Source organism: Triplophysa rosa, linkage group LG14, assembly GCF_024868665.1.
Source record: "Triplophysa rosa linkage group LG14, Trosa_1v2, whole genome shotgun sequence".
In the NCBI taxonomy this organism is placed as follows: Eukaryota; Metazoa; Chordata; class Actinopteri; order Cypriniformes; family Nemacheilidae; genus Triplophysa; species Triplophysa rosa.
In genome coordinates, this window is record NC_079903.1 from 5,438,986 (window position 1) to 5,465,998 (window position 27,013).

Consider the following 27,013-nt stretch of genomic DNA (forward strand, 5'->3'; position numbering starts at 1 on the left):
ATGTGTTGTGTTGTGTAAATCTGGTAGAGAGTTTCACTGAACCTATTTAAATTGTAAAATCAAATAAATGGTAAAAAGTAAAGGACAAATGGGATCCCTTTTTCGAAATCAAAGTTTGCTTTTTGATGCAATCACATTTTCCAGTGTTTATGTATGTTTGGTAACACTTTAGTATAGGGAGCAATTCTCAGTTTTAACAAATTGCCTATTAGCTTGCTTATTACTATCATATCGACTGTTATGTGTACTTATAAAGAACATATTATTCTGCATGACCACATTCTACATCCCTTATACCCCGCGCCTAAACCTAAACGCTACAGCTACCTTTAATACCTATTGGCATGATCACAGATACATTTATAATATACAATTTTCTAAAACAACAGTGTTATAAGCTGGGGTCTCAAAACACTGAAATACCACAAAAATACCAAGAAATTATGCACATTTACTTTGCAAATAAGGAAAGCAATTTTCACTACATTTCCTTACAACTCACTTTTCTCTACATTAGTCCACTTGAAAGAATAAATGAAAATGATTAAGTGAATTTGGCCACTCGATAATATCCACTACAAATTCAGACTGCCTGATATTTACACTCTTTTACGTGATACATTATACATTTATATAGCCAATGCCAGTCTTAATCTATTAAGCCATGCAAGTTATCATAGCAGGGGTAAAAAATATTTATAGTCAAGCTAAACTTCGTGTTTGATGCTAATAATGCAAAAGGTCTTATTTAATAGTAAAGTAATTAAAATTAAGCTTAATTTAAAATTAAAAAGAAAATTACAAATGTTAAGCCGGTTTGTGAATTTAGAAATGCCAGTCGGTCAGTCGATCATTATTTCATTAGAGTTTATTGCTGTCCTCAACCCTCTTGTTTATGCTTTAAACTTCACTGATATTCGCAAAAAAAAATTTCCTTTATGAAAGCATCCAGGTATATGTGTTGCTGTACAGATGTGTAAACCTTGTTGATCAAAGGAGTTACAAGCAACCTCTTTTACAAAATCCTTGACCAATGAAAAAAATGTTTTGCTTACATGGAAAACAGAATGCCATGAGGCTCCACAACAGGGTTACATCCATCCTCCAACTCCCCTGCTGCTTTGATTTTCTTCTTTGTGGCCAAAAAGGATGGAGGTTCGAGGCCTCAGAGGTATCAATTACTAAGCTCTCAATAATATCAAAATCAAGTTCCACTATCCACTTCCCCTCGTCCCAGCAGCTTTAGAACAGCTTTGTGGAGCCAGGATCTTCACCAAGTTGGACCTCAGAAGCGCATACAACCTCAAGTGGAGGACGGCCGTTATGACCCCTACTGGCCATTATGAATACCTTGTCATGCCATATGGACTTGTCAATGCCCTCTCCATATGCCAGGGTTATATAAATGAGGTGTTACGGGATTTTATCCTTTTAATCATTTGAACTGATTCGTGAACCTATTCAGACGGTTTTGCCCATTGTTCAACTAATGCTTTAAAATAATCGACTCAAAAGAATCAATCACTGGGGAATGCCACAGTAAAAAGAGACGACAACCTTGAAATAAACGACGCAATTTATAATGCATATTTTAAAATGAAGGAACGTAATGCAGTGTAATGAAGTAAAAGTACAGATTTTCTATTAGAAATATACTCAAGTAAGAGTAAAAGTACCCACTTTTAATTTTACCTCAAAAGTACATATTTTCCAAAATGTTACTCAAGTAAATGTAACGAAGTAAATGTAGCGCGTTACTACCCACCTCTGATTCTGAGGTCCTCCAATGGCTCCGCAAACACCATCTGTTCCTCAAGGCAGAAAGGTGTACATTTCACCAATCAAGTATTCATAGTCCCATTCATCATCAAGTAGGACATGTCAACATCTGGAGTAGGAATTGTTCTATCTCAGCAGTACTGGAAGCCTCCTCGCCTCCATCCATGTGCCTTCTTCTCCAAAATGTTCTCCTGGAAAAATAAATATGACAATGAACTTCTAGCAATCAAGCTGGCCCTAGAAGAATGGAGGCACTTTCTGAATTGATTCTCAGTACTATTCATTGGTCCCTGGATGAAGAAACTGCAGCTGTCAGTGCCTCCAAAGACACTTCAACAGGGTGTCCTCCCAACCACAAATATATTCTAAGAACCCAAAGAACTCTATTGATTCAAACCACTCACACATCCCTGGGCACTGGTCATTCTGGGGCCAATGATACCCTCTCACTGCTAAAAGGCAGTTTAACTTCTGAGGGCCAGGAATGGCAGAGGATATCAGAAGGTACAGATGCCAGGTGTGTGCTATGTCTAGGACACCCCACTACCTACCATCGGGCAAACTACTCCCTCCTCCCACTCCTTGACATCCCTGGTCACTCCTGGGACTTTGCCTTTGTCACAGACTTACCCTCCTCTGAAGACATATAACAACTGTATCTTGGTGGTAGTCCGATTCTCAAACACATGTCGTCTGGTTCCCCTGAAAGGCCTGCCTACAGTCATGGAAACTGCTGAGGTACTGTTTAATCATGTTTTCCGCAATTTTGGATTACCAGAAGATATTTTATCAGATCAAGGTCCTCAGTTCATCTCACCTATGTGGAAAGCTTTCTTTTCCCTGCTAGGTGTGACCGTCAGTCTGTCTTATAGATATCACCCTCAGAGGAACAGCCAGACCAATCAAGGAGACAGGCCATTACCTCCGTACCTTCTGTCATGACCACCAGAACTCCATTAACCATCTACGAGCCTCACTCTATTTCAGTGCATACTCTGCTAACCACCTCCCCCTCCTCTCTTTCCCTGATCTGGAGAACCTTCCGATGTCCCATCTGTTATCCACTGGTTCCAGGAGAGCAAGAGGGTCAGGGACTCAGCACATCAGCACTTAAAACAGGCAGTACGACAATAACAACTGCATGCAGATTCCAACGAATGAGGTCAGAAGGTTTGGCTCTCCGCTTAAGACATTAGGATGCCTCTACCCCGCAGGAAGGAGTCCCAGATTAATTGGCCCCTTCACCATCATTTGCCAAATCAACCCTGTCACTTATGAACTTCAAATCACTGCACAATACAAGATCCACTCATCATTTCACAAATACCTACCATTATCTACTTGCCAGTACAAAATTGCTTCTTGAATACAGTAAGGTATGTAGTTCACCAGGGATCTTCAAATACGGTCCTGGAGGGCCCACTGCCCTGGATAGTTTAGCTTAAACCCTGATCAAACACCCCTGAGCACGCTAATCAAGGTCTTCAGGATCCCTAAAAATCACAAGTAGGTTGTTTTGATCAGGGTTTGATCTAAACTCCGCAGGGCAGTGGCCATCCTGGACCGAATTTTAAGAGCCCTGAAATAGCAGGTGATTGAAAACACATAAATAAATACCAAGTACTTCAAAGTTGTACTTGATGTTTTTATTTTCACATGAGGTATCTGTCAACTGTTAACAAATTCATTCTAATCTTTAAACTACAGGGTGGGTTACTGTACACTGGCTAGAAAAGTTTTATGTGGAATATTATGGTATTTTCACTGTCCCTGCCTGCATGTACACCACTGGACTACATTTTCCATAAGCCATCTTGATTACACATGCACCTGTCACTCACCGGACTTCTGATTGCACATGCACCTGTTCCCCATCAACCCGGACTCTTTAAATACTCACCAATGCCACTTGTCCTTTGTCAGGTCTAGTTTTAGTACACCTACCTGTTTGAGACTTACCTGTTTGATACCTACTGGTGGCGAGATGAAGCCTCATGAAGTATTGAAGCTTTTCAGCCAAGTGGTTCACAAAAGGGTTCATTTCTCTAGGCTTCATCTGGTGGCCAAAGAGTGTAAAACAAGCAGATTGTGTCGGGACCCAGACTCGAACTCTGGTCCCGGAGTGAGAAAAAGTCCCTTAGCCGGTTGAGCCACTAGAGGGGAGTTTAACCCAGAAGGTAAGACAGCAACAGTACTAGACACAGTAAGTCTAGTAATGAAGTTTATTAAGTGAACATATAATCCATAAGGCAACGAAGAATAATTCCACAAGGTAAAGTAGTAAATCCATAAAGTAAAAATATGATAATTTGAAAAATTGGAAAAAATGTCAAAACCAAGAAAATCAAAAGGTTTCTCTGAGGGAAAACAAAAGGGTACTTTCCGAATAATGATAACGTCCACAATTCCACAAAGAAGTCCACGGGTAATGGGTACACATACTCAAACTCAGAGCGAAGAACTAAAGAAAACTAAAGAGAACTTAAATACACTGGGGGAAACAAGACACAGGTGAAACCCATAACTCAAAAACAAAGGGAACAAAGGAAAGGAACCAAACAAAAGCACAATGGGGGCCTCTGGTGGCCAAAACAGGTAATAATAGGCAGAATGCTGACAGGTACATTACAGATGTGCCTGATGTGGTCTGTGATACACTATATTTTGTGCCAGTTAAGGCTTAGTAATAAAAATAAAAATAAATCCACATAGACTAATCTATTTATTTGGTCATAATAGGCAGAAGGGGCAATATTATTATTCTAAAACTGGAAAGTGTCTGGGTGTAACTGGGCAGAGGGCAGTGAATGAAAGATTCGAACTACTTATTGAACCACTCAGGCGGAAGAGAGGCTTCAGACGTCATCAGTGTTGGGTGTAACTAGTTACTAAGTAATTAGTTACTGTAATTTAATTACTTTTCCCTTTAAAAAAGTAAAGTAAGGGATTACTCTTATTTTTTTCTGTAATTTAATAACAGTTACTTCGGATGTAATTGAACTAAATACTGTGTAATGTATACAATAGTGGAATTGAGATTAAAATTCAAAGTCTAACTTTAAAATGCATGCATTAATGTATTTTTCTCACATTTGTAATACTTTGGTCAGTTACTAAGAGTACTTCAGGTAGTTATTTGTTATTTATTTGATATATATATCTCTTAACTACTCAAGGTTGATAGGATATAGAAAGTAATTAGTAATAAGAAATTAAATAATTTTGGAGATATTAATTTGTATAGTAATCTAATTACACTATTGAATATGTAATTAGTAACTAGTAATTAATTACTTTTTCAGAGTAATGTACCCAACACTGGACTTCATCTATGACGTCATTGGTCTAAAGCCTCGATATGCACTTCACTGAAAGCTTCAAGGATTTCTCGACACACGCTCTGAAGCCTCGGCACAGAACGTAACATCACTATTGATACCTGCCCATTTGTGTCATGATTCTGCCTCTTTTGGTCATGTTTTTCTTAGTCTTGTGGCAGGATCATGACAGACCCACGTGTTTAGTGTGAGAGAGGCATGGCATTGTTTTTTTTGGCATGCCATGCGCTCTCTCCGGTCTCGTCCTTGTTCCCTCCCTCTCGTTTCCTCATTATTGATTGTTAATGATTTCATGCCCCGCACTTGTTCCCCTCTTGATTTGGTTCCCTATTTAATGCCCCTGTATTTTCTGTCCTGTGCCTGTTTGTTTTTGACTACATATTGTTCCTACTCTGTATCTCATAGTTTAGTCGAGTCTACATCAGTTTATGTCTAGTGTTGTCTTAGTTCAGTCTAGTTAGGTTATTGTTCCTGTTGAGTCTGTGAGTGTTATTACCTTTGTCATAGTTGTTTTACCCCCTCGTGGGTTTTTTGCTTTGTGTTTTGTTATTAAAGTCCTTGTTATCTTCACATCTGTCTGCCTCTGGGTTCTCTGTCTGTGCTCCTCCTGACAGAACGAACAGGCCAGAACTGAACCCAGCAGACAGCCGTCAAATCATGGATGGTGCATGATCAACCCTGCGATCCCGCCAAGCCCATTTGATTTTTAAGCTCCGTCAGGGGATCGCGAGATTCGGGAGTTCGTCAAGGACTTCTCGGCGGTCGCGAGGGAGACCGAGTTTGGTGAGGCCGAACTAAAGGTCATTTTTGACGGCTGCCTCACCCACTGCCTCAAGCCAACGGAGAGGGAGATGCTGAGACCCCCGGAGTTTGGCGATATGGTCAGGTACGTGATCAACCAGGACGACCCCTTGCCCGCAGTCCCAGCCTGGGGACTCAACACCTTCCGCCTCAAGCTCCACAGTCCCTGGCCCTCCTGCCAGCATCCATGGCAAGTGGGGTAGGAGAGCTTCATGGGGAAGTCTTTAGACTCCTCCGGGCAGAGCTTCCCACGCCCCCCACCGCTCCTTCACAGTCAGCCACTAGCCTGGTGGTCCGGCTAAGGAGGAAGAGGCGACGGAAGGGGCAATCCAGCCCTGTCCAACCGGCCCTCCTTAAAGTGACCAACAACCTTTTGTTGATTTCGGACTCTGGGAACTCTACTCTTTTAATATTACTTGATTTAAGAGCTGCTTTTGATACAATCCATCATAGCATTCTATTAGATCGCTTACAGCAGGAAGTGGGGATTAATGGTACTGTTCTGCGTTGGTTCTCTTCCTATCTGTCCAATAGGTTGGTTTCAGTTACAATTCGCAACCATTCCTCTCCTTCAGCCCCTGTATTTTGTGGGCTCCCTCAAGGGTCAATTGTAAGTCCAATTCTGTTTTCTTTATACTTTGGGGTTTATTTTTAGGAAATTTGGGATCGCTTATCATTGCTATGCCGATGACACGCAATTGTATGCTCCATTAAACCCAGTTGACAAGTCCTGTTCCACATTGGTTGAGTGCCTGACGGAAGTAAAAGCTTGGATGGCTAAGAACTTTCTCCACTTAAATGAATCTAAAACCAAAGTGGTTGTGTTTGGTCCTCTAAATTCCTCTCCACTTATTTCTAGCCATTTGGGGTCTCTATCTCGAAACATCCATCCTTATGCAAAAAACTTTGGTGTATTTTTTGACTCAGAGTTGAACCTTGTAAAACAAGTCAATAGAGTGGTGAAAATCAGCTTTTACTTTATTCGGTTAATAGCCAAGATAAAACCAATGCTGTCCACTAGTAATCTGGAGACAATCATCCATGCATTTGTATCAACCAGGCTGGACTATTGCAACGCCTTGTATTTAGGATTGTCTCAATCAGTGGTACATAGATTACAGCTTGTTCAAAATGCAGCTGCCAGATTATTGACTGGAAGGAGAAGGAGGGATAGAATAACCCCAATTTTAGCAAACCTACAATGATTTATAGGATCGATTTTAAGGTACTAGTAATGATTTTTAAAATCTTAAATGGTCTCTCACACAGCGTATCTGTCAGATATGGTTACTCTGCATAAGACAGTAAGAAACCTATGATCTGCTGATAAATTACTGCTCCATGTTCTGTTGGAAAGGCGGAAAGGTGATCGGGCCTTCTCAATAGCAGGGCCTCGATTATGGAATAACCTTCCGCCAGCCATTCAATCCGCCCCCTCTTTACCTGCCTTTAAATTTGCTGTGACAAAGCATTTCCTTAGTTTGGCGTTTGACCCTGATTAAGACGGCTTTGGCGAAGTATTCTGGTGTATTGAGTATGTCTAAGAGGGATGTAACATTTGTAATTTATTTTTTATTTTATTTTAATCTCTTTTAGGTTGTGTGGTGAACTGTGTAATGTGTTTTCCTTTTTTTTGTTATGTTTCTTGTTTTATGGTTATTGGATGTATTGTACAGCACTTTGGGCTGTCCTAGTGGCAGTAGAAATGTGCTATATAAGAAATAAACCTAAACCTAAACCTATATTCGAGTTTGCTCCGAGGAGAGCTAAGGTAATTCTTCACCCTAGGCTGGGTTATGTACCCCTTGTGCCCCTGAGTAACTTGCTTCAGCCTATCAGAAGCCCGGAACCACTGTGTTTCACATCCGTTTTTGTAGCTTCCAGCATCCATGGCAAAAATCAGGTCAATACGTGGTCACCTAGTGCCAATCAGAATTGGAGTAGTTGCTCAAACTCTTTAGACACAATCTGTCATGATTCTGCCTCATGTCATGTTTTTATTGGTCTAGTGGCAGAATCATGGCAGAGCCTCATGTTATGTGTGGAGAGAGACATATTATTGTTTTCACGACATAATATGCGCTCTCTCCGGTCTCGTTTATGGCCCCGCCCCTCTCGTTCCCTCGTTAGCTTTCCATCATTGTTGATTCCATGCACCTGCCTTCTGTCAACTTACCCTTGTTAGTTTCCCCTTATATGCCCTCATGTCTATTGTCATGTGCTCGTTCGTATTGTCTACTAGTGTTTACGTCTGCTTACCAGATCGTACTAGTTCTTGTTACTTTGTGTTGTTTGTTCCTGCCTGTTCATACCTTGTGGATTTATTACCTTGCCTAGTGTTACCCAACCTTTTGGATTACCTTGCCCCGTTGGACTTCCTACCCCTGTGTTATTTCCTACGTTGCATCACAGTCGTTGTTTAGTTTTGGTTCCTGTTTTATCATAGTCTGGTTTATTCTGTTCCTTTGTTTTATCCCCCTCGAGGGAAGTGTTAATTTTCAGTTTTATCATTTAGTCCAGTCCTTGTTTTACCCCATCGTGGGTTTTTGTTTTGTCCTGTAGCACCGCTGCCTGCACTTGGGTTCTTCCCCCGAGTTGCTCAGAGAGCCCTGACACAATCGAACAGCATCCATTTTCTTAAAGAGCTTAGTCCCAAACCTGATAAAACACTTGCACAAGCTAATCAAATTCTTCAGGAATAGACGTGTTCAACTTAATGCGGATCTGCGCGGATTGCTTGGCGCATTACATTAATATATCGCGAGAGATTCCAATGCATATGGAGCAGTCTGCAGCTGAATCACTGAATCAAAGACGTTGATTAGCTGTGTTGATTCAGTTGTGTTTTATCAGGGTTGGGGCTAAACGCAGCGGAAAAATGGATCTGACGGGCCAGAGTTGAGAACCACTGCACTAAACTTTTGATTGGTAATTATGGTCGAACGTCATTTCACAATGACACTTGCAACAAAACTTTTTAGTTTTTGTAACTATTTTTTAATAAGCTGCTTTCGAAAATGCCTTGTCACCTTGTTTTTGTAGGATTAAAAAATGTGTCCAACTTGATTACACTGTCTTAATCAACAACTCTGAACTCTTTTTACACTATGAATATATGTGCAACAAATGCATTCATTTAAGTATGGAATCTATGACAAAACAATTTGATATGTCATGCAAGTACGCACATGCCTTAGCAAGTCTTAGCTATTCTCTGTTGTGTGTCCAAGTATTTGAAGCTTGAGTATTTGTCACTATTGTTCTACTAAGAACATCAATTTAAATACTAATTTAGTTTCAAGCAGGTTTCATAGTTGTGTGGTATCAAATATTTTTATCCAAATTTTGATCTTAAACCATATATGGACCAATTATACAGGCAATACAGGCAATTATCGCAGCATCAACAAGCAGAAAAGTTGCCTTTAGAGAGCTTGTTAAAGCTGTTTGTCAATGTTTGTCATCATGGGAATTAGCCAGACCAGAGTCCATATGTAACAAACCAAATGTAACCCTCAAGTCATATGACAAACATACAAACACAGAACATGGTAAGATTTCATGCTAACTGTTTTATCACTGACAGATCATTGAATGCTACTGCTGATATCACAAAGTAATCATCAATTAGCAAGAACAAAATTAGATAACAGTACACAATAAGTTACTTTTTTTCCAATTGAGGAGCTGAATAAGGAGTCTAAAGACATGACAGTTAAGACTAAACCATTTTAAACATATATAAGTTGTCCATTACCTTCATAATAACAACTGTATTTGCATGTCATTACAGATACAGTTATCATTGGAGAACATTTCTAGTGTTTTTGAATTTCAATTGTCTGGACTGAATGAAACAATGGAAAACAGATATGTGTTTTTATCTTTGACTGCGCTGTATTATCCTCTAATGGTTTTGTGTAATGTAGCTGTAATTTTCACTATTATTTCATATCAGAAGCTTCACGAGCCAATGTACATATTTGTGTGTAATTTGTGTATGAATGCACTTTTTGGCACTGCTGGATTCTACCCTAAATTCATGTATGATTTATTATCTGAATACCATGTCATTTCATATGCTGGTTGTCTGATTCAGATATTTGTCATTTATTCATCTGCTTTGTGTGACTTTTCAACATTAACAGTGATGGCATATGACAGGTATGTGGCAATATGTAGACCGCTGGAGTATCATGCAAAAATGACCAAGCAAAGGGTTCTTCAGTGTATATTGTTTTGCTGGCTGGCTCCATTTTGTTGTATGTCTGTTCTTATTGCATTGTTATCCAGACTCACCTTATGTGGCTCGAGTATTGAAAAGCTATATTGTGAAATTTGGGCCGTTGCAAAACTTTCTTGTTTTTCTAACACTGTAAATAATGTGTTTGGGTACATTGTAATTCTTGTATACTTTGGTCATGCGGTATTGATATTTTGCTCATATATTCATTTGATTAGAAAGTGCAGGAAGTCTATAGAAGTCAGACACAAATTTGTACAGACGTGTGTACCACATCTGCTCTCATTGTTCAATGTGACTTTTGCTTTGCTGTTTGATGTATTTTTCAGCCGCTATGGTTCAAAAAGTTTGCCTCAAGGCACACGTAATTTCATGGCACTGGAATTCCTTGTCATACCCCCCATTTTAAATCCCCTCATTTACGGACTAAATCTGACAACAATACGCAAACAAGTTATGCAACTATTTTTCAAGAAACAAGTTGGAATATCTGAGTGAATGGTTGAAGACCCCTCGCTTTCCTTGTTTTGGAATTGTTTGTATTATTTTAAAGCAAGTTTTTTTCTCAAATGGCTTCAAATATTTTCTTATTTTCTTATTGTTATTATAATTATGCCATTAGGCACATGAGATTGTGTTATAATTATTTTGTCACATGTAGTTAGGGGGTGCTGTTAGGTCAGTAAGTGCCCAAAACTTTAAATAATGGGACTATTTTAATACCACACACCCCTGCTGGCTTATGCTTTCTAGGAACAATGGTAACTGCAGTGTGTTAAAATACCATATTCTGAATAACAATAAACAGCTCTGTCAGATATAGTTTTTAACAATTCATTGTTTTTAGCAATTATGCACATATTTTCAAAACAAGAAGTGTGCTTTATGGGGAATAAGCACAGTATGTAACCACTGGTGCTCACTGAATATATAAGAGGTAAATGTCAAATGTAACAACAAAATATTTAAAGACACTCACAGGGGGTGAAAAAAAATACAAAAAGCATAAAACAAATAACATAATAAAAACATATTTTGGCCTAACACAGGCTTCCTCTGGATACACATCCATTGTTCACGCTATAGTGTCCTTTTACAAATGTGAGTGGCTGTATGACGTACATGCCTACATATGTTATGGTTGCCTTATAACTACAAAAAAACTTTAATTAGAAACACATTCAAAATGCCCATTAGTATATTTTTGGTGATGTATAAAGGGTTGCACCCACAGGTTAACTGAACTGAAATACAATTTTAATTTCTGTCTTGTTTGTGTCTCAGGGACCAGTGTTGTCTATGTTATGCTTGTGTTGGACTCTCTGTTTGGATTCCTTCTTGGATTTATTAATGACTGCCTTATATCTTTATCTGTGCCTTTGTGTGTATAACAACATTAGCAGTATCCCATGACAATTCTGAAATGCATTTTATCTACATCAAATTCATGCGAAAATAATGTTGTTCTTGTCACTCAAACCTTTTGTAAGTCCAGGAAAAGGATTAGGAAAGCTTTTTGCTACTTGTATTAATGTATCCCTTTGTGATTTTTAGATTAAAAGTGACAGCCGCCTTGGTATTTTTGTTATTATTTAGTGTAGGCGTCGTATATGCGACGTTCCCTTACTTTTTTCTAGTTTCTAGTATTTTTTAACATTGTGCATTTGTAAATAAATTAAAAATGATCATAACCATCTTGCTTGTTTCCTGGTGTGTCTGTTTGCCCCAGTGTCAATTGTATTTCACTCAACTGTTCAGAAGACATCCCCAGTAACATCAGGCACGTAACACACCCCTGTAAGAGATTTTTGTAATTTGAACATTTTGTAATACTTACAGTAAAATACTGTAACCAGTACAATAATGTAACTAGCAATGGATTCTGGGTATATGCTCACTAATTCTTTGATTTGCAGTGGATAAACTGCTACCAAAAAAGCAAAATACTGGCAAGGGAAATTTCTGACAAGGGAAACACTCAACAAAAAGAATAAAATAGTTAAAACTATTACATAATTATTTTGTGTAAAACTGAGACATTCCCAAGCGCATTCAGCAAACAAACATAAGTAGAGCAAAATAAGGTAGACAAATACTATGTTTAACCTATCCAAAACATTTTAGTAATTAAATAGATTGGATAACTTAAATATTGTGACATTCTTTCTTTTAAATTGATTAATCTGTAGATTAAGCACCATTTATACGCATTTATACGTCTTGAATTACACTCAAAAATAATTTTCCTCATCTTCCTCAAGTGTTATTAAACATTGCAATAACATTAACAGTTCTTGAATCAAGATGCATTTTATTGATGAGCAAACTGACCTAAGAAATTAAGTCTCGTTTTTAGTCAAAAAATATGAAATTTCAGTGAATTTGTGCTTAAAACAAGCAAAAAAATCTGCCAATGGGGTAAGAAAAATAATCTTGAATAAAGGTTGACCTTTTTCTTAGTCACTCAATTCAAGATTATTTTTCTTACCCCATTGGCAGATTTATTTGCTTGTTTTAAGGACAAATTCACTGAAATTTCATTTTTTTTACTAAAAACGACTTATTTTCTTAGGTCAGTTTGCTCATCAAAAAAATGCATCATGATTCAAGAATATTTAGACATTTTTACTGGAAAACAAGAAAAAAGACTAAGAAAGTCATTTTTTGCAGTGTGACTATCACACACAGCCATCATGAACCTACAAAATACTTTGAAAAATATTCAAAATATTTTCAATACTTTGAAAATACAAAATACAAGCCTTTTTGTAAAAGATTTTTAATGTTTCAACTAAACACAGATTATATTTGTCATGTGCACTCAGTATAACAGTACAGCTGCAGTCTTGCTATTCAATGGCACATAATAAAAATTAAGAATATCCCCAATTTATGAAAAGTCAACATACAACTGTAAAAACAAAACGATGTCAGAAATGCATTATTAGTCAAACAGCAACAAAATAAATATATGGGGCAGATTTATTATTGCATTGTCAAAGGTTATACATTATAATTTATATACAAAGGTGAGACTATTTCTTGTCATACCTCCTGCTAACTATTGGACCAACCAAATGGGTAAAGACCGCACGTTTTTCCTGACCTTTATCTGTGGGTTCAGTACAATGAGCTCACGTTATCTCCGACATGCTGTTGACAGCGATAGTTCACCCAAAAATGAAAATTCTCTCATCATTTACTCAACCTCTTGTCATTTCAAAACTGTTTGACTTTCTTTCTTCAGCAGAACACAAAGTTATTTTGAAGAATGTTGTTAACCGGCACCCATTCTCTTGCATTGGTTTTGTGTCCATACAATAGATGTGAATGAGAGCCTGTGCTGTTCGGTTACCAACTTTCTTCAAAATATCTTTTGTGTTCTGCAGAAGAAAGTCATACAGGTTCGAAATGACAAGAGGGGGAGTAAATGACAGAATTTTCACTATTGGGTGAACTATCGCTTTAAACAAGACGACAGGAGCTACTGCTTGACAAGAATCATAAACTGAGTAGGGCAATGTCAGGCATCCAGTGCATTGTGTATGCAACCCACATCTGTTAAACAAACTAAAATGTGCACAGCAGAAACAAAATAGGTTTCATAAACAAGATGTCGGCTCTGTTCTTTAAGATATTTGGCTTGTCATTGACAGCACCAGCTTTCATGCTAAACCTTGCAACCACAGCAACGCCAGATGCTGTCCTGCTCGCCTCCTGATTATCAATGCTTACAAACACTGCATAAAGTGTGCCAGCATAAAAACACACACACATGTACATATATACACAAGCTCATAAGTATGCAGAAATTCACGACTCATAAACCTTGAAAAGGTAGCAGCAACTCTATCAATAAAGTCTCTGAAAAACATTGTGGACAAGGTGGACTAATACAGACTATCAAATGAGTAAACTAGAAATCAACATATAGTCAAATCATGACGCATTGTCAAGGTAGTTTGTCTAATGTGAACTAACTTACTTCAATAGTAATAATGTGAAAGCAAAGGAAAAAGGCCAATCTATGTTATCGATAAACAGTACAGAAATAAAAGTTTATTCTCTGACTGAAACACATTCAGTTGTTCAAATGAAAACTAAAATGAAAAAAAACTATTTTTGTAAGAGGAGTTCTTTGTTTGTGAGCCCAAGTGATAATTCTTCAAATTATTTCACAGTGATAAAACAACATTCACAGGACGGTTCACTTAGAGACTTTTGGGACTGGTTTTAAACAAGACTCCACTCTAACTAAAATAAAGCTATACTGATCTGCGGATCAGGTTGTTTTTATCAGGCTCCAGAAACTCTTCGACTAGAGCTGTTGTCACTTTTGTTAATTCCTCTTCCAGGCTGGAGATATCTCTGCAAAAATACAAAAAGCAAGCAAATAAAATCAAATGTACCATAATCAGTTTCTGCTTTTAACAACACAAAAGATCTAGTATGTCAAAAAAAAGGATAGAAAAGTTTCTAGTTTACCCTCAAGCAAATATGTTATCAGCTGTCCAGTAACCAGAACTACAATAATCTAACTAATCCAACATCATTATCCTTTTTTATTACTTTCAAAACAAGACACAAACCGTTCTCCTGGTGATGCACAGAATTCTGTATAATACTTGATCTTTGGCTCAGTCCCGCTGGTCCTAAGAGTAGCAACAATGCCATTCTGAAATGTGAACGTGACCATTTGGCTGTTTTTTGACAATGGAAGGACCTAAAGCAGAAATGTAAAAATATGAACATTTACATAAACATTTATTTGAGTCAAACTTGGAATACAGATAAATGGGTAGTTCACGAATAAATCGTACATGTGTCCTATGGTGTGACAGCAAAATGTAGAAAACAAACGGTTAATATTTTATATTATTAATATTTATATTTACCATATAAAATAGCATAGGAGAGATTTACCTTCATTGCTAGTTTTTTTTCTAAATTTTGGCCGACAAATATGTCAACTACCCAAAATACAGAAGAATTAAATGGACCTACACATTTTTTGTCAGGCTGGCTGCTGTCATAACCAGTAGTCACATCTCTAATGTGTGTGATGCAGTAACCACCGCATACTCCTGGATATACACCCTGACCTTCGAAGTTTCGCAGACGGCTAAATATTTTATTAATAGTGGGTGGGTCACTGCACATGACATAGGAGGTTCTGGAAATGTGATAGCCATATCTGATAGACAAAAAGTGGGGAAAATAAATAAATAAAAACAGTTTTGATTTATTATTCATTAACTATATTAAAACAATGTGAACAAAGCTAAGTGATCAATTCTCACTAAGCCATGGGAACCATGCTAAAGTTTATCAATCTGTGAAAATTTAAACACTTTAAATAATACAAAGGAAAATTACAGATTATATAATGATGTATCCATTGTATTCATAAAGGTCCATCATCATAATAGATACATAATGAAGTAAAACGTAACATAAACGTAAAAAGGAGCAGATACTTACATTTCATAGATGTTGCGCAGCTGTTGGCTCAGGGAAAGATTTTTGGTGTGTAGATAAGCAGCCATCTCAGCCACAATCGCAGCTGTGCTGACTCCATCCTTATCAAGAACCATGTGACCACATAGAAACCCTGGCACCAAAATAAAAGATCAAGCAAAACTTTACTGGATTCTGACAGGAATTTTACAAAATAAACATGAATGTTGCATAATAGGGATGTATGTAACAATATCAAAATCTCACTGTACGATAATATCTCGGTATTGTGCCCACGGTACGGTGGTACGGTATTTGTTGCGGTATTTAAAATGTCAAATGATGACTACAAAACGTGCCATAAGCATCCTCTTTTCTTTATCCTCTGGTCATAACTGTTGCTTAATGGTATGAGTTATAGTATAAGATGGGTCAAATGACCTAAAAATACCTTTTATTAAATAATTGCACCAGACGGACCTTGCCAAAGGTAACAGCTATTATTTTTTCTAACATTCTCTATGTTAGGCCCAGAAGACCTATTGCTTCATACAGTCATGTGACCACGATAATATTGAGACAATTTTGCTATTGCAAAAAACACGATATCGATAATATTGTTACATCCCTAACGCATAAACACGGTGTCTGGTGGGGGATGTACAAAACAACACATTTTTAAAATGAACTAATTGAAATTGAGATTGGTTGCCTAGGCTGTACTAAGAGTGGTGCTGTAAAGAAGATACATTTAGAAATTCAACAAGAGATTATTTCACTGTGCTAAAAAGACACGCTCTAAATGCGTGCTGGATTATAATAAGTAATAACCTAGTCAATGACCGGATGACAAGTTAACAATATCTGAAAAAAAAAACTCACCTATGGATTCTTCAAATGAAAAAATGACCTCCTTTCCCATTTTTGATAACTCATAGATTCTGTTTCCAATCCACTTGAAGCCAGGCAATGTTTCCTAAGGGTGAGAAAAAAGAAGCAAAAATATTGATATTCAGTCACCAAACCATCTGATCGGATTGATGTTTCTCCTAGGTTTCTCTTTTAAAATTAAAAAGCATTCCGGATGTTCTTGGTTCACTTTTCACAAACCTCAAAATGAAAGCCTTCTATGCGTGCAAAGGCCTTCAATATCTTGGAAGAAACAGTGGTGGCCAACATGTATACTCTCTCTGTGTCCGATGGGTCTGGGTGGGCTTCCTTCCAGTTAAATAACACCCACCAGCCCAGCAATGCAGCTAATTCATTTCCCGTGAACACTTTCCAACCGTAACTGCGCAGCAAAATATTAGACACAGAGCAATGAGCAAACCAATGAAGAATACAGTTTTTTACTATCATTCAAATGAATGTGTGTAAATGACCACATGATAACATACTTGTCATTCTGCTCTGCAACAGCTAAGCGATCAGCATCGGGATCTGTGGCCACAACAATGGAGGCCCCCTCTCTTTCAGCCAAACGTAATGACAGCTCCTACAAAAAAAACAAATCACAAAAATAGTGCTGTCAAATCGAATAATCATGATTAATTGATTTCAAAATAAATGCTTGTGTTTATATAATATGCGTGTGTGTGTGTGGCCTGTATATTATATGTATGTATATATAAATAGTAAATACACAAACATACATGTTTATATTTAAGAAATATGAGTAATATATATATATATATACAAAATGTAAATTATATTTAAATATATTTTTGTAAATATTTGTTATATATATATATATATACACACATGCATGTGTGTGCATTTCTATGACCAAATAAATATACACGCCATACACATACTGTATATTATACAATCACTGACATTTGTTTTGGAATCGCTTAATCGCGCTTAATCGATTTGAAAGCACTACAAAAATGTAAGCATTGATAAATGATGCCAAGATCCTAAACATGTGAAAAGTCTGCGGTGTTTAGGGGCTGTGTCCACCGAGGCATTTCTGCCGGCGTACGTCGTGTTTTTTTCAATCGTTTCCAATGCAGTTGGCAGTTTTTTTTCGTGCTCTGCGTTTTTCCCACGCTCAGCGCCGGCGTTTGACTGGGCGCCCAGAGTTGAAAAATGCTCAACATGGGGCAGCGGGTGTTTTCAGCCGATCTCCTGGCGTTTTCAGCCGCGTAAAAGTGCCTCGGTGGACACAGCCCCTCACTGTGTGGACTAAAATTACAGCAGATCTTTTACCAAAACTGATTCTCCTTCCTCTGGGTTAGGACAGCTGACAGTAGAAAAATCTGGATCTGGATCTTTCTGTTCTGGAACAGGAATGGGAGGTGGGAAGCCAAACTGCTGAAAAGCTTTCTGGACGTAACTGTGACCGACACCATGAAAGGATGAATGCACAAACTTCAGCGGTGACCTTGCGTTAAGTTCTCTGTAATGAGAAAGACTTGAAGAATGAACTTTCTGATCATAGACATTCCCCCCTAGATATTAAAACTTTATGTAAAGCCTAATACTCTTAAAAATGTAGCTGTAAAGCAGTTGGAAAGACCGAAGGCAAATTACCCACTGCTGATATCTTACAGTTCTGCTTCTCTACATAAATATTATTACGGATATATACAAAAGGCAGAGTTCTGTTCTAAGTTATATAACCCAGCCTTAAAGGGACAGTTCACACAAAATTTAAATTCTGTCATCATTTACTCACCCTAGGGTTGTTCCAAACCTGTATACATTTCTTTGTTCTGCAAAACACAAAAGGAAGATATTTGGAAGAATGCCAGTAAACAAACAGATCTCATTCCCCATTTACTGCCATAGTAGGGAAAATAAATACTATGGGGGTCAATGGGGGGTGAGATCGGTTTGGTTACCGAATTTTTTCCAGATTTCTTCCTTTGTGTTTAGCAACAAAGAAATGTATACAGGTTTGGAATAATCTGAAAGTGAGTAAATGATGTCAGAATTTTCATTTTTGGGTGAACTGTCCCTTTAATACTAATGCTGTCTGGTTATATGTAACGTAAATAAAAACATTATAATTGCCCTAGGTCTCCCCTATTTTCTCTTAGTACAGGTGGGAGACTGCACCTGTGAAAGCAGACAGTGCTTAGCTCTTCCATGTACCAGCGGCAAATGTCTTCCAGTGGGTCTCTCCTCAGCGGACTGCTTTCAACTAGGTCCTCATTCCAAGACTCAGGCCAGGGTTCAGTACTCTCTTCAATGCAACGCATGATCTCCTTGTCATGCGGCGAGGAGATCTGTGCACTGTTGTGCCAGTAAACCTGAAGAAAAACAAGAGACAAATGACATGTAACAACGTTCACTTTCCAGAAGGTAATCTGCTCCAAACTAACATCACAGGTTGAGCGTTAACCCTTTACTTGATTACATTCCCGTTACATTTAACAATCAAGAAGTACCAGACTGTCACAAAATGTAACTAAATAATGAATGGACATCAAACAAAACAAATCCTTACAACACAGCAGTGTGGTCTCAATAATTGCATATTATATTTTTTAACGCTCACCTTGTATCCGTTGTCTTCTTTTCTGTTATGAGAAGCAGTGATCATGATTCCAGCAGCAGCGCCAAACTTCATCACAGCGTATGACTAGACAACCACACGTGAAAGGACAGTTCACATTTATTTCACTTTCTCTACTGTATATATTTTATATAACATTTCCATACAGTTTAATTACAAATTAGTTGACACCCACCAAGCGGTATCATCATCTATATTACATCGGTACTAAAAAGGATTGGCTATTGTCACGACCAAAACAATACCAAAGTTCAGTTCTTGACCACAATTCTTGGGTAATCCTGCCACTGCACTGAATCGATCCAACAAGACAATAATTATATGATATTTATATACACTGAACAAAATTATAAACGCAACACTTTTGTTTTTGCCCCCATTTTTCATAAGCTGAACTCAAAGATCACAAAAAAATCACAGGTGTGGCATATCAAGATGCTGATTAGACAGCATGATTATTGCAGAGGTGTGCCTTAGGCTGGCCACAATAAAAGGCCACTCTAAAATGTGCAGTTTTATCACACAGCACAATACCACAGATGTCGCAAGTTTTGAGGGAGCGTGCAATTGCCATGCTGACTGCAGGAATGTCCACCAGAGCTGTTGCCCGTGAATTGAATGTTCATTTCTCTACCGTAAGCCGTCTCCAAAGGCAATTCAGAGAATTTGGCAGTACATCCAACCGGCCTCACAACCGCAGACCACGTGTAACCACACCAGCCCAGGACCTCCACATACAGCATCTTCACCTCCAATATCGTCTGAGACCAGCCACCCGGACAGCTGCTGCAACAATCGGTTTGCATAACCAAAGAATTTCTGCACAAACTGTCAGAAACCGTCTCAGGGAAGCTCATCTGCATGCTCGGCATGCTTGTCATCCTCATCAGGGTCTCGACCTGACTGCAGTTCGTCATCGTAACCGACTTGAGTGGGCAAATGCTCACATTCGATGGCGTCGGGCACTTTGGAGAGGTGTTCTCTTCACAGACGAATCCTGGTTTTCACTGTACAGGGCAGATGGCAGACAGCGGTCACACCAGATACTGACTGGTTTTCGGACCCCCCCAATACAGTAAAACTGCACATTTTAGAGTGGCCTTTTATTGTGGCCAGCCTAAGGCACACCTGTGCAATAATCATGAGGTGGATGGATTATCTCGGCAAAGGAGAAGTGCTCACTAACACAGATTTAGACAGATTTGTGAACAATATTTGAGAGAAATAGGCCTTTTGTGTACATAGAAAAAGTCTTAGATCTTTGAGTTCAGCTCATGAAAAATGGGGGCAAAAACAAAAGTGTTGCGTTTATAATTTTGTTCAGTGTAGATTATTACTTTAACTTCCACCCTCTGAGTTGCATGCAAATGTGGTCGCGTGCAGTCTCTCAAATTCTTTTGCAACTACGTAAACAAACAGAGTTTATGGAAATTGGCTGGAGGATCCCAGACTTTCAGTACTGAAAGGAGTAGTTCGCCTTCAAAATTAAAAGTCTGTCATCATTTACTCACCCTCTTGCATTTCAAAACTGTATGAATTTCTTTCTTCCGCAGAACACAAAAGAAGATATTTTGAAGAATGTTGTTTACAGCCCCCCATTAACTTGCATTGGTTACAATAGAAGTGAATGGGGGGGGTGTGCTGTTCTGTTACCAACATTTTTCAAAATATCTTCTTTTGTGTTCTGTAGAAGAAAGAAAGTCATACAGATTTGAAATGACAAGAGGGCGTGTAAATAATGACAGAATTTTCATTTTGAAGGTGAACTACTCCTTGAAGTACCAGATGATGTACCAACTCTATAATGTCTCATTGTTAAACATATCCATCAATAACACTGTCTTACCACAAACGGGGTAGGCACATACTTAGAGAACAAATAGACAGGGACGTCTTTACAAAGCATAACAGCTGCGGTCAACCTCGCAAGTCTGCAGATAAAGCAAAGGGAAAATTCAATGAAGAATGTATTATTATTTTAGATTTTTGAGTACTTTATTTACAGCCTTATACTATTGCAACAACACAAACACATTAGAAAACATTATATTATTTTATAAGCATTAGAAATGTTATTTGGACATGCTCATTGTCACAGCAGCAATGTTATGCCAAAACACAGCACGTTATACAAAGCAAGCTGTTTAAAAATTTCAACTTACGAACAAGTTCGTAAAGAATGTAAACAGTGAACGGGCTCAGTGTGTGCACTATTGTCCCGTGCAGGAAGCCAGAATGGTTCTCTTATTTTTGCTCACCCATGAATTTTACTAGCAAATTGGGATTGTTACTACTGTACTATATCCTGCCAGCAGTACAACAGATGTACAATCTGAATTATGTTCTTTCAAACAATGCAAAGGTACTGAGAAAATGCACAACACGAATGTTTTTGCACTATCTGCCTGACCGGGGGGGCTGCTTTAGAATCTTAAAGCTTTACTTAATTAATATTGCATATAGGAATTTATTATCTGTTATATTTGACCTGTGCTTCTCTCTCCTTTATCCTAATTGTGTGCTCTCACTGAGCGTGTGTGTGTGTGCGTACTTGTCTGTGTACGTACGTGTGTGTGTGTGTGTTGTGTGTGTGTGTGTGTGCGTGCGCATCCGTGTGTGTGTGTGTCTCTGTGTCTGTGTGTGTTGGTGCGTGTGCGTGTTCTGTGTGTGGAGTGTTTTGTGTGTGGGTGTGTCTGTCTTCTGTGTTTTCAACCTTTTCTTGTTTTTGCAGGTACAACTTTGATTGTTTTGCTTGTAGTCAATGTGTCTCATGTACAGCTGCTTTGTAACAATGAAAATTGTAAAAGCGCTATATAAATAAAGTTGAGTTGAGTTGAGAATGTGTGAGCTGCTTTAGTATTTTATCAGTCCTACAGCATGTATATTTCAAAACACAATATATGTTTGCAACACTTTAGATCACAGCACTTGTATGTGCAAAGCAACAGATATTATTATTATTATGGCATATTCATATATTTTATTATAAGATATAATATTAGTCTCAATGATAATGTTTAGGTAAAAACATATTGGTTGACATTTCTAATAGGAGCTATGAAGGTAATCCTACCGTTCACTAGTGCATCCACTGCTTGCTTGGGCACGAGTGTCATATCCGACCACCAGACCTCTTGCGTTCAGGTCAGGAAAATATTTGCCTAAGTATTTGTACACCCCCTACAAGGATAATGAGGGACATGTAGTATTAGCAACATTAAAAGAAAAACAGAACTGACCACCAAAGAGAAAACAGCTTATAATGTTTATTTTAAAACAGAATTGTTAAAATCCCAGTGAATAAAAAATTACAATGCCCATTTTTTCATGAAATATTGCAGCGTTTATTGTAAATAGTTTATCAATGTGGGTCATTCTCTTTTTATGTGCCCTCATAATATTTAGTTAAAATCTGAAAATGCACTTCCGTCCTGTAGTGACTATCCATCTTAGATGACGTATGTTAGACAACTTGGGGGAGCAACCGTTAATTCCTCCCCTTTAACTGTCTGCTGCCACTTCCATTTAAAATGCAACGGCTGTTTTTATACATCCAATCAAATCGCAGAGAAAGACGAAAACCACGCCCACTATTTTTCCTCATTCAAAATTCCATTTCACTTGGAAATGCGTCAAAATACGGAAGTAAAAACGATCACAACTTCCGGTTCTCGGGGACTTTAAATAACTAAATAACTAAAATGTGAGTGTGAAAATATGAACAGATTTTAATAAGGGAAAACTCAAAAACACAAAAAAGTGATCGCTTTATTTGAGTTTTTCTCTACTGCTGTGTCAAACCCTCAGCTTGCTCGATGTATTGTTATTTGTGGGTTGGTGTGAAGGTTTATTCTCACTGAGAATTTGATGAAATTTGTCTAGAAACAAGCAAAGATTATTTTTACTCACATAAAGATCAGTGTTAATTTCGTTAACGAAAACTATGACGAAAAGTATTCGTTAACGACATGTTTTCACTGACGAAAACGAGACGATAACTAAATAAAAATGAATGCATGATAACGAAAACTGTAATAAAAATATACTGACATTTTCGTCAACTAATAAAAACGAGACGAAAATATTCTTGTCCCACCTGGCGGACATCAGTTTGCGCGCATGTGCTGCTTATCTCATATAAACGGCAGAGAGAAGTCTCTGGGAGAAGGGGAAGCACACACATGTATTCTGTGTCTCCACGCGGTTTACAAAGCGTCTTATTTTCTTCACGATCGCCGGTAAAACGCCGCAAACTTGAAGCGCGACTGCAGGCGAGTCACCCCGAAACACATTACGAAGGCAGCTCAAAGGTTTTTATATGCCTATGTTAATTTAACACGAGCTGCTGCATAACGTGAAATGCAACATAGAGTCAGCCAAAAGAAACCAGCGCTGTCCTCTACTGATTATAGAAGTGATGAAGTGAGTCAAACTGTACATTCCAACCAAATATGTAACATGTTTGCATGACTAAAGAAATGTAATACAATTTATATAATATGTCTTTTTGAAAGCTATTCTCATTCATTGCTGTCTCAAGCAAAGACAGTGCGCTCTTTCTTCAAATAGGCATGCCATGAGCCAATAGCCTTTGAGTGTGAGCCCTGTCAGAGCGTTTCATTGGTTGAATGAACTGAATGAATACGCCCTACTTAACGAGTCAATTGAGTCAAATGGGATTGAACGAACTGGAACATGTCGTTCATGGTCTAATACTCTGCGTTCCAACAATGCATATCTAGTTACTGGAATTTTCTGAAAAATAAAGGTAATGACCTGGTTTAATTTCATTCTAAGGTGAAGTAAATTATGTCAAAACAGTTGAATCTTTGTATGGAACATTTAATTACACCAAGTAAATGATTTAAACCATTTAGATTTTAGTAGACTAAATATAATGTATATTTAGTCGACTAAAATGTTTTTCATATTTCGTCGACTAAAACTAGACTAAAACTAAAATGATGGGGTTGACTAAAATGTGACTAAAACTAAATTGCATTTTCGTCAAAAGACTAAGACTAAAACTAAATCAAAATTTGCTGTCAAAATTAACACTGATAAAGATAAAAAGCTTACCAAACAATAAGATAAACACTTTTAGGTCATTTTACTTGCATTTCAGATAAATGTGAAGCTGACGGTTGTTCATATTTTTTCTCTCCGAAGAAAAGAAACGTATAAATGAACAAAACAGTGTTAATAAGTAGTGATAAGAAAAGCAAATGCTGAAAAATAAAAACTATGTTTTACTAAAACAGTTCAGCTGTAAGACCACCAGAGAAAACAAAAGAACTTTATACACAGATATTCTGTAGCAAAGAGGTAAATATTTAATGTATTGTTTTGATCACTTCTGTATTATTCTGAGCTAACCTGTGTAGACTGGATGACAGTCAGGTCATTGATGCGAGCAAACCCCGCCCCCATCGCAGCTCTCAGGCCGGCTGTCCCAAACGTCATCCTGGAGCACAACCTCCTCCTCAGTTCTGCCACGCGCCCCTCTCGAACAAGACTCAAAATTTGCCCCCCCGTCTGAGGATTCTAAACAAAACCAAAGACATTCTGTAGTGGTGGCTCTGTGTTAGTGTACATCATCTAGTGCACTCATTTAATCCCATAATGCAACAGATGTACAGTCAACACATAGCCACTTCCCACTGTGTGGTTGGCACCAAATGAACACCTGTCTCGGTGGATGGAGGCGCTCACTCGGTGTCCGAATTCACTGATTTGTATTTGCTTCTTCAAGTGGAATGTATGAGTGAAGTAATTCAGAGAATAGTGAAGGAGGGTATAGGGGGCAATTTCAGACAAGGCCTTAGTTGGATGGATTTCAACGGACATGCAGGATTCTGGGACATTGTATTCTATTGATCATATCAAAAACCGATAGGTTGTGCGTGTCCTGACAGAGAGGCCATCGCCAGACCCTCTTCCCAGTATCTGCATTAGCACGCCTGGATCTGTGACGAGTCAGTGTTTGAGTAATGCATTAAATCATCGATTTTCCTCAATAGTCAGGATGGAAAATGAATAATTCCCTTTTTCCGTTGCTGAAAGATTATCTCTGTGGCCTACGCAGAACAGGCTTTGAATTATTTCTAGCATTTAAGCTAGATGAGCCTCCCAAACATGTGAAGAATTTCAACTAAACTACGAAAGCACACATTCAGCACAGCACCAAAGGTAAAGCACAACTTTCCATCTATTGTTGTTGCACTTTTATTTCGACCAGCGTGAATTAACAGCTGGTCGCTCTGTACTGTACTACTATATAAAACAGTCCTGCACTGCAAGCTTGGCCTGACATTTGCAGGGGGGGGTCAGCCAGACATACAGTATGCAAAGCTGTAATCGGTAGGCAAAATCTTCAATAGACTTTACCAAACATAGTCCCATTACTGGAATCAAACCGTACATAAACAGGTGACATGGTCGAACACATCTCAGAGGGATTATTTACACTGTAATGGATATGATGTCTGGATTGTTTCAAATGCTTTAAAGCACAATGACACTTAGGAACATACTAAATTTGAATGACTCAAGATGGCACTACAATGCAATTTAATATTGAATTTTTGAAGAGGTTTCTTTTTTTACTTTGCCCATATGCTCACGCACATAAAATCACGAGCATTATTTCAAACATTATGACAAACATCTGAGCAATACAATACAATGGAATTGTACAGAGATCTTATGTAAATCAGCTGACAGCCGCAATGGCTGTCATCCCTAATCGCACCAGTTACATTCTCACCTTATCCCAGGTAATCCACTGACGGATGGCTTTGTCGAGGATCACATCCCCGGTGCTGCCGAGACACTCCGAGTTTGCGTTGAGGTCTCCGTTAGACCCCATGACAGCAGTGACTCAAGACCAGCGTCCTAACACTGGAACTTTTTAATGATCCAGATGCTTCTAACCGGCGCCAGCGAACGTCGTTGCGCGCGGCGTGATCGGATATTAACGATTAACCGAGTGACGTAACGGATCGTGTCACTCAACTCGGTCACAGACAAACGTGGGTCTGTGGATCAGTGCGACAGCGTCAACCCATCGCACAGTAGCATGCGTATCAAAGAGCAACTGCTGCGCGTGTCGTCAATAAACCGAATCGCTGTTCGCCATTGGTTCGTTTGAAATGCTCGACTTTCCGCCGCTTGCAGAATCAGTAAAAAGTTGTACTGGTCTGATATCGTCTTTGGTTCAGTTTAAATGCAACCACACACTTTCTCACGAAGAGCATTTGTTGAGCCGCACGCAGTTAGCATTGGCGGTGTATTTGGCCTAAGTGCGCTTGTCGGTGATCGATTATAAATGCACGTTATGATATAAAACAATAATGCCATGCGAATGTCTGTCTAGAAATCAAATAATTTCGCAGCAGCTTCGCATCGCTTCACTTAGAAACTGCTGTAACTATACGAACTGTTATGTAGCGAATACTGAAGGGGAACTCAGGAATGGGTGGAGCTTATAGATGATGCATGTTGGGAAATGTCGTTTTTGTCTGGATGGTTTGGAAGGACAAAGTTAGCGTTTACAGATGTTACATTTGGCATCTCCCTTTATAAAAATACGGCAGTATACTATAACATAATTAATATAGTTTAGTAGTACTCTGTAGTATTGTTTTTAGCTCATGTAGTCATGAGTCATGACAAAATGTTAAATTCTCTCATTTTTAAGTTGCTTTGGACAAAACAATAAATGTAAATGTAACTGTAAATTTATTTAGAAAGGTTCAATAACACTAGTAGGCTTTCTAGTAATATTATATAGCATTGGCAAGAAAATGCCCATACATTAAAAAATCTGGGTTAAAGCATGCGTGTGTGTGCTATGGATTTATAGTATTTACA

The 27,013-nt window shown here is 38.2% G+C and overlaps 2 protein-coding genes across 3 annotated transcripts; one reads left to right on the forward strand and one right to left on the reverse strand.

Moving 5' to 3' along the window:
- The first annotated feature begins 2,502 nt into the window (after positions 1 to 2,502).
- On the forward strand, positions 2,503 to 10,659 carry LOC130565202 (olfactory receptor 1D2-like). The gene is made up of 4 exons (XM_057351787.1): positions 2,503 to 2,517; positions 2,652 to 2,901; positions 5,829 to 6,112; positions 9,712 to 10,659. The coding sequence occupies exons 1-4, from the start codon at positions 2,503 to 2,505 to the stop codon at positions 10,657 to 10,659; spliced, it is 1,497 nt and encodes a 498-aa protein (XP_057207770.1).
- A 2,271-nt stretch (positions 10,660 to 12,930) lies between these two features.
- On the reverse strand, positions 12,931 to 26,604 carry pgm2l1 (phosphoglucomutase 2-like 1). Of its 2 annotated transcripts, XM_057351795.1 has the most exons (14): positions 25,908 to 26,604; positions 24,518 to 24,685; positions 22,215 to 22,321; positions 20,988 to 21,072; positions 19,124 to 19,207; positions 18,682 to 18,875; positions 17,830 to 18,019; positions 17,016 to 17,113; positions 16,729 to 16,909; positions 16,501 to 16,594; positions 15,643 to 15,772; positions 15,166 to 15,355; positions 14,751 to 14,884; positions 12,931 to 14,529 (listed from the first exon to the last, which is right to left on the reverse strand). In XM_057351795.1, exons 1-14 carry the CDS (start codon positions 26,007 to 26,009, stop codon positions 14,427 to 14,429), a joined length of 1,860 nt encoding a protein of 619 aa, XP_057207778.1. In that variant the 5' UTR covers positions 26,010 to 26,604; the 3' UTR covers positions 12,931 to 14,426. The 2 variants fall into 2 exon arrangements, with proteins under 2 accessions (XP_057207778.1, XP_057207779.1); XM_057351796.1 differs by lacking the exon at positions 15,166 to 15,355.
- Between the last annotated feature and the right edge of the window lie 409 nt (positions 26,605 to 27,013).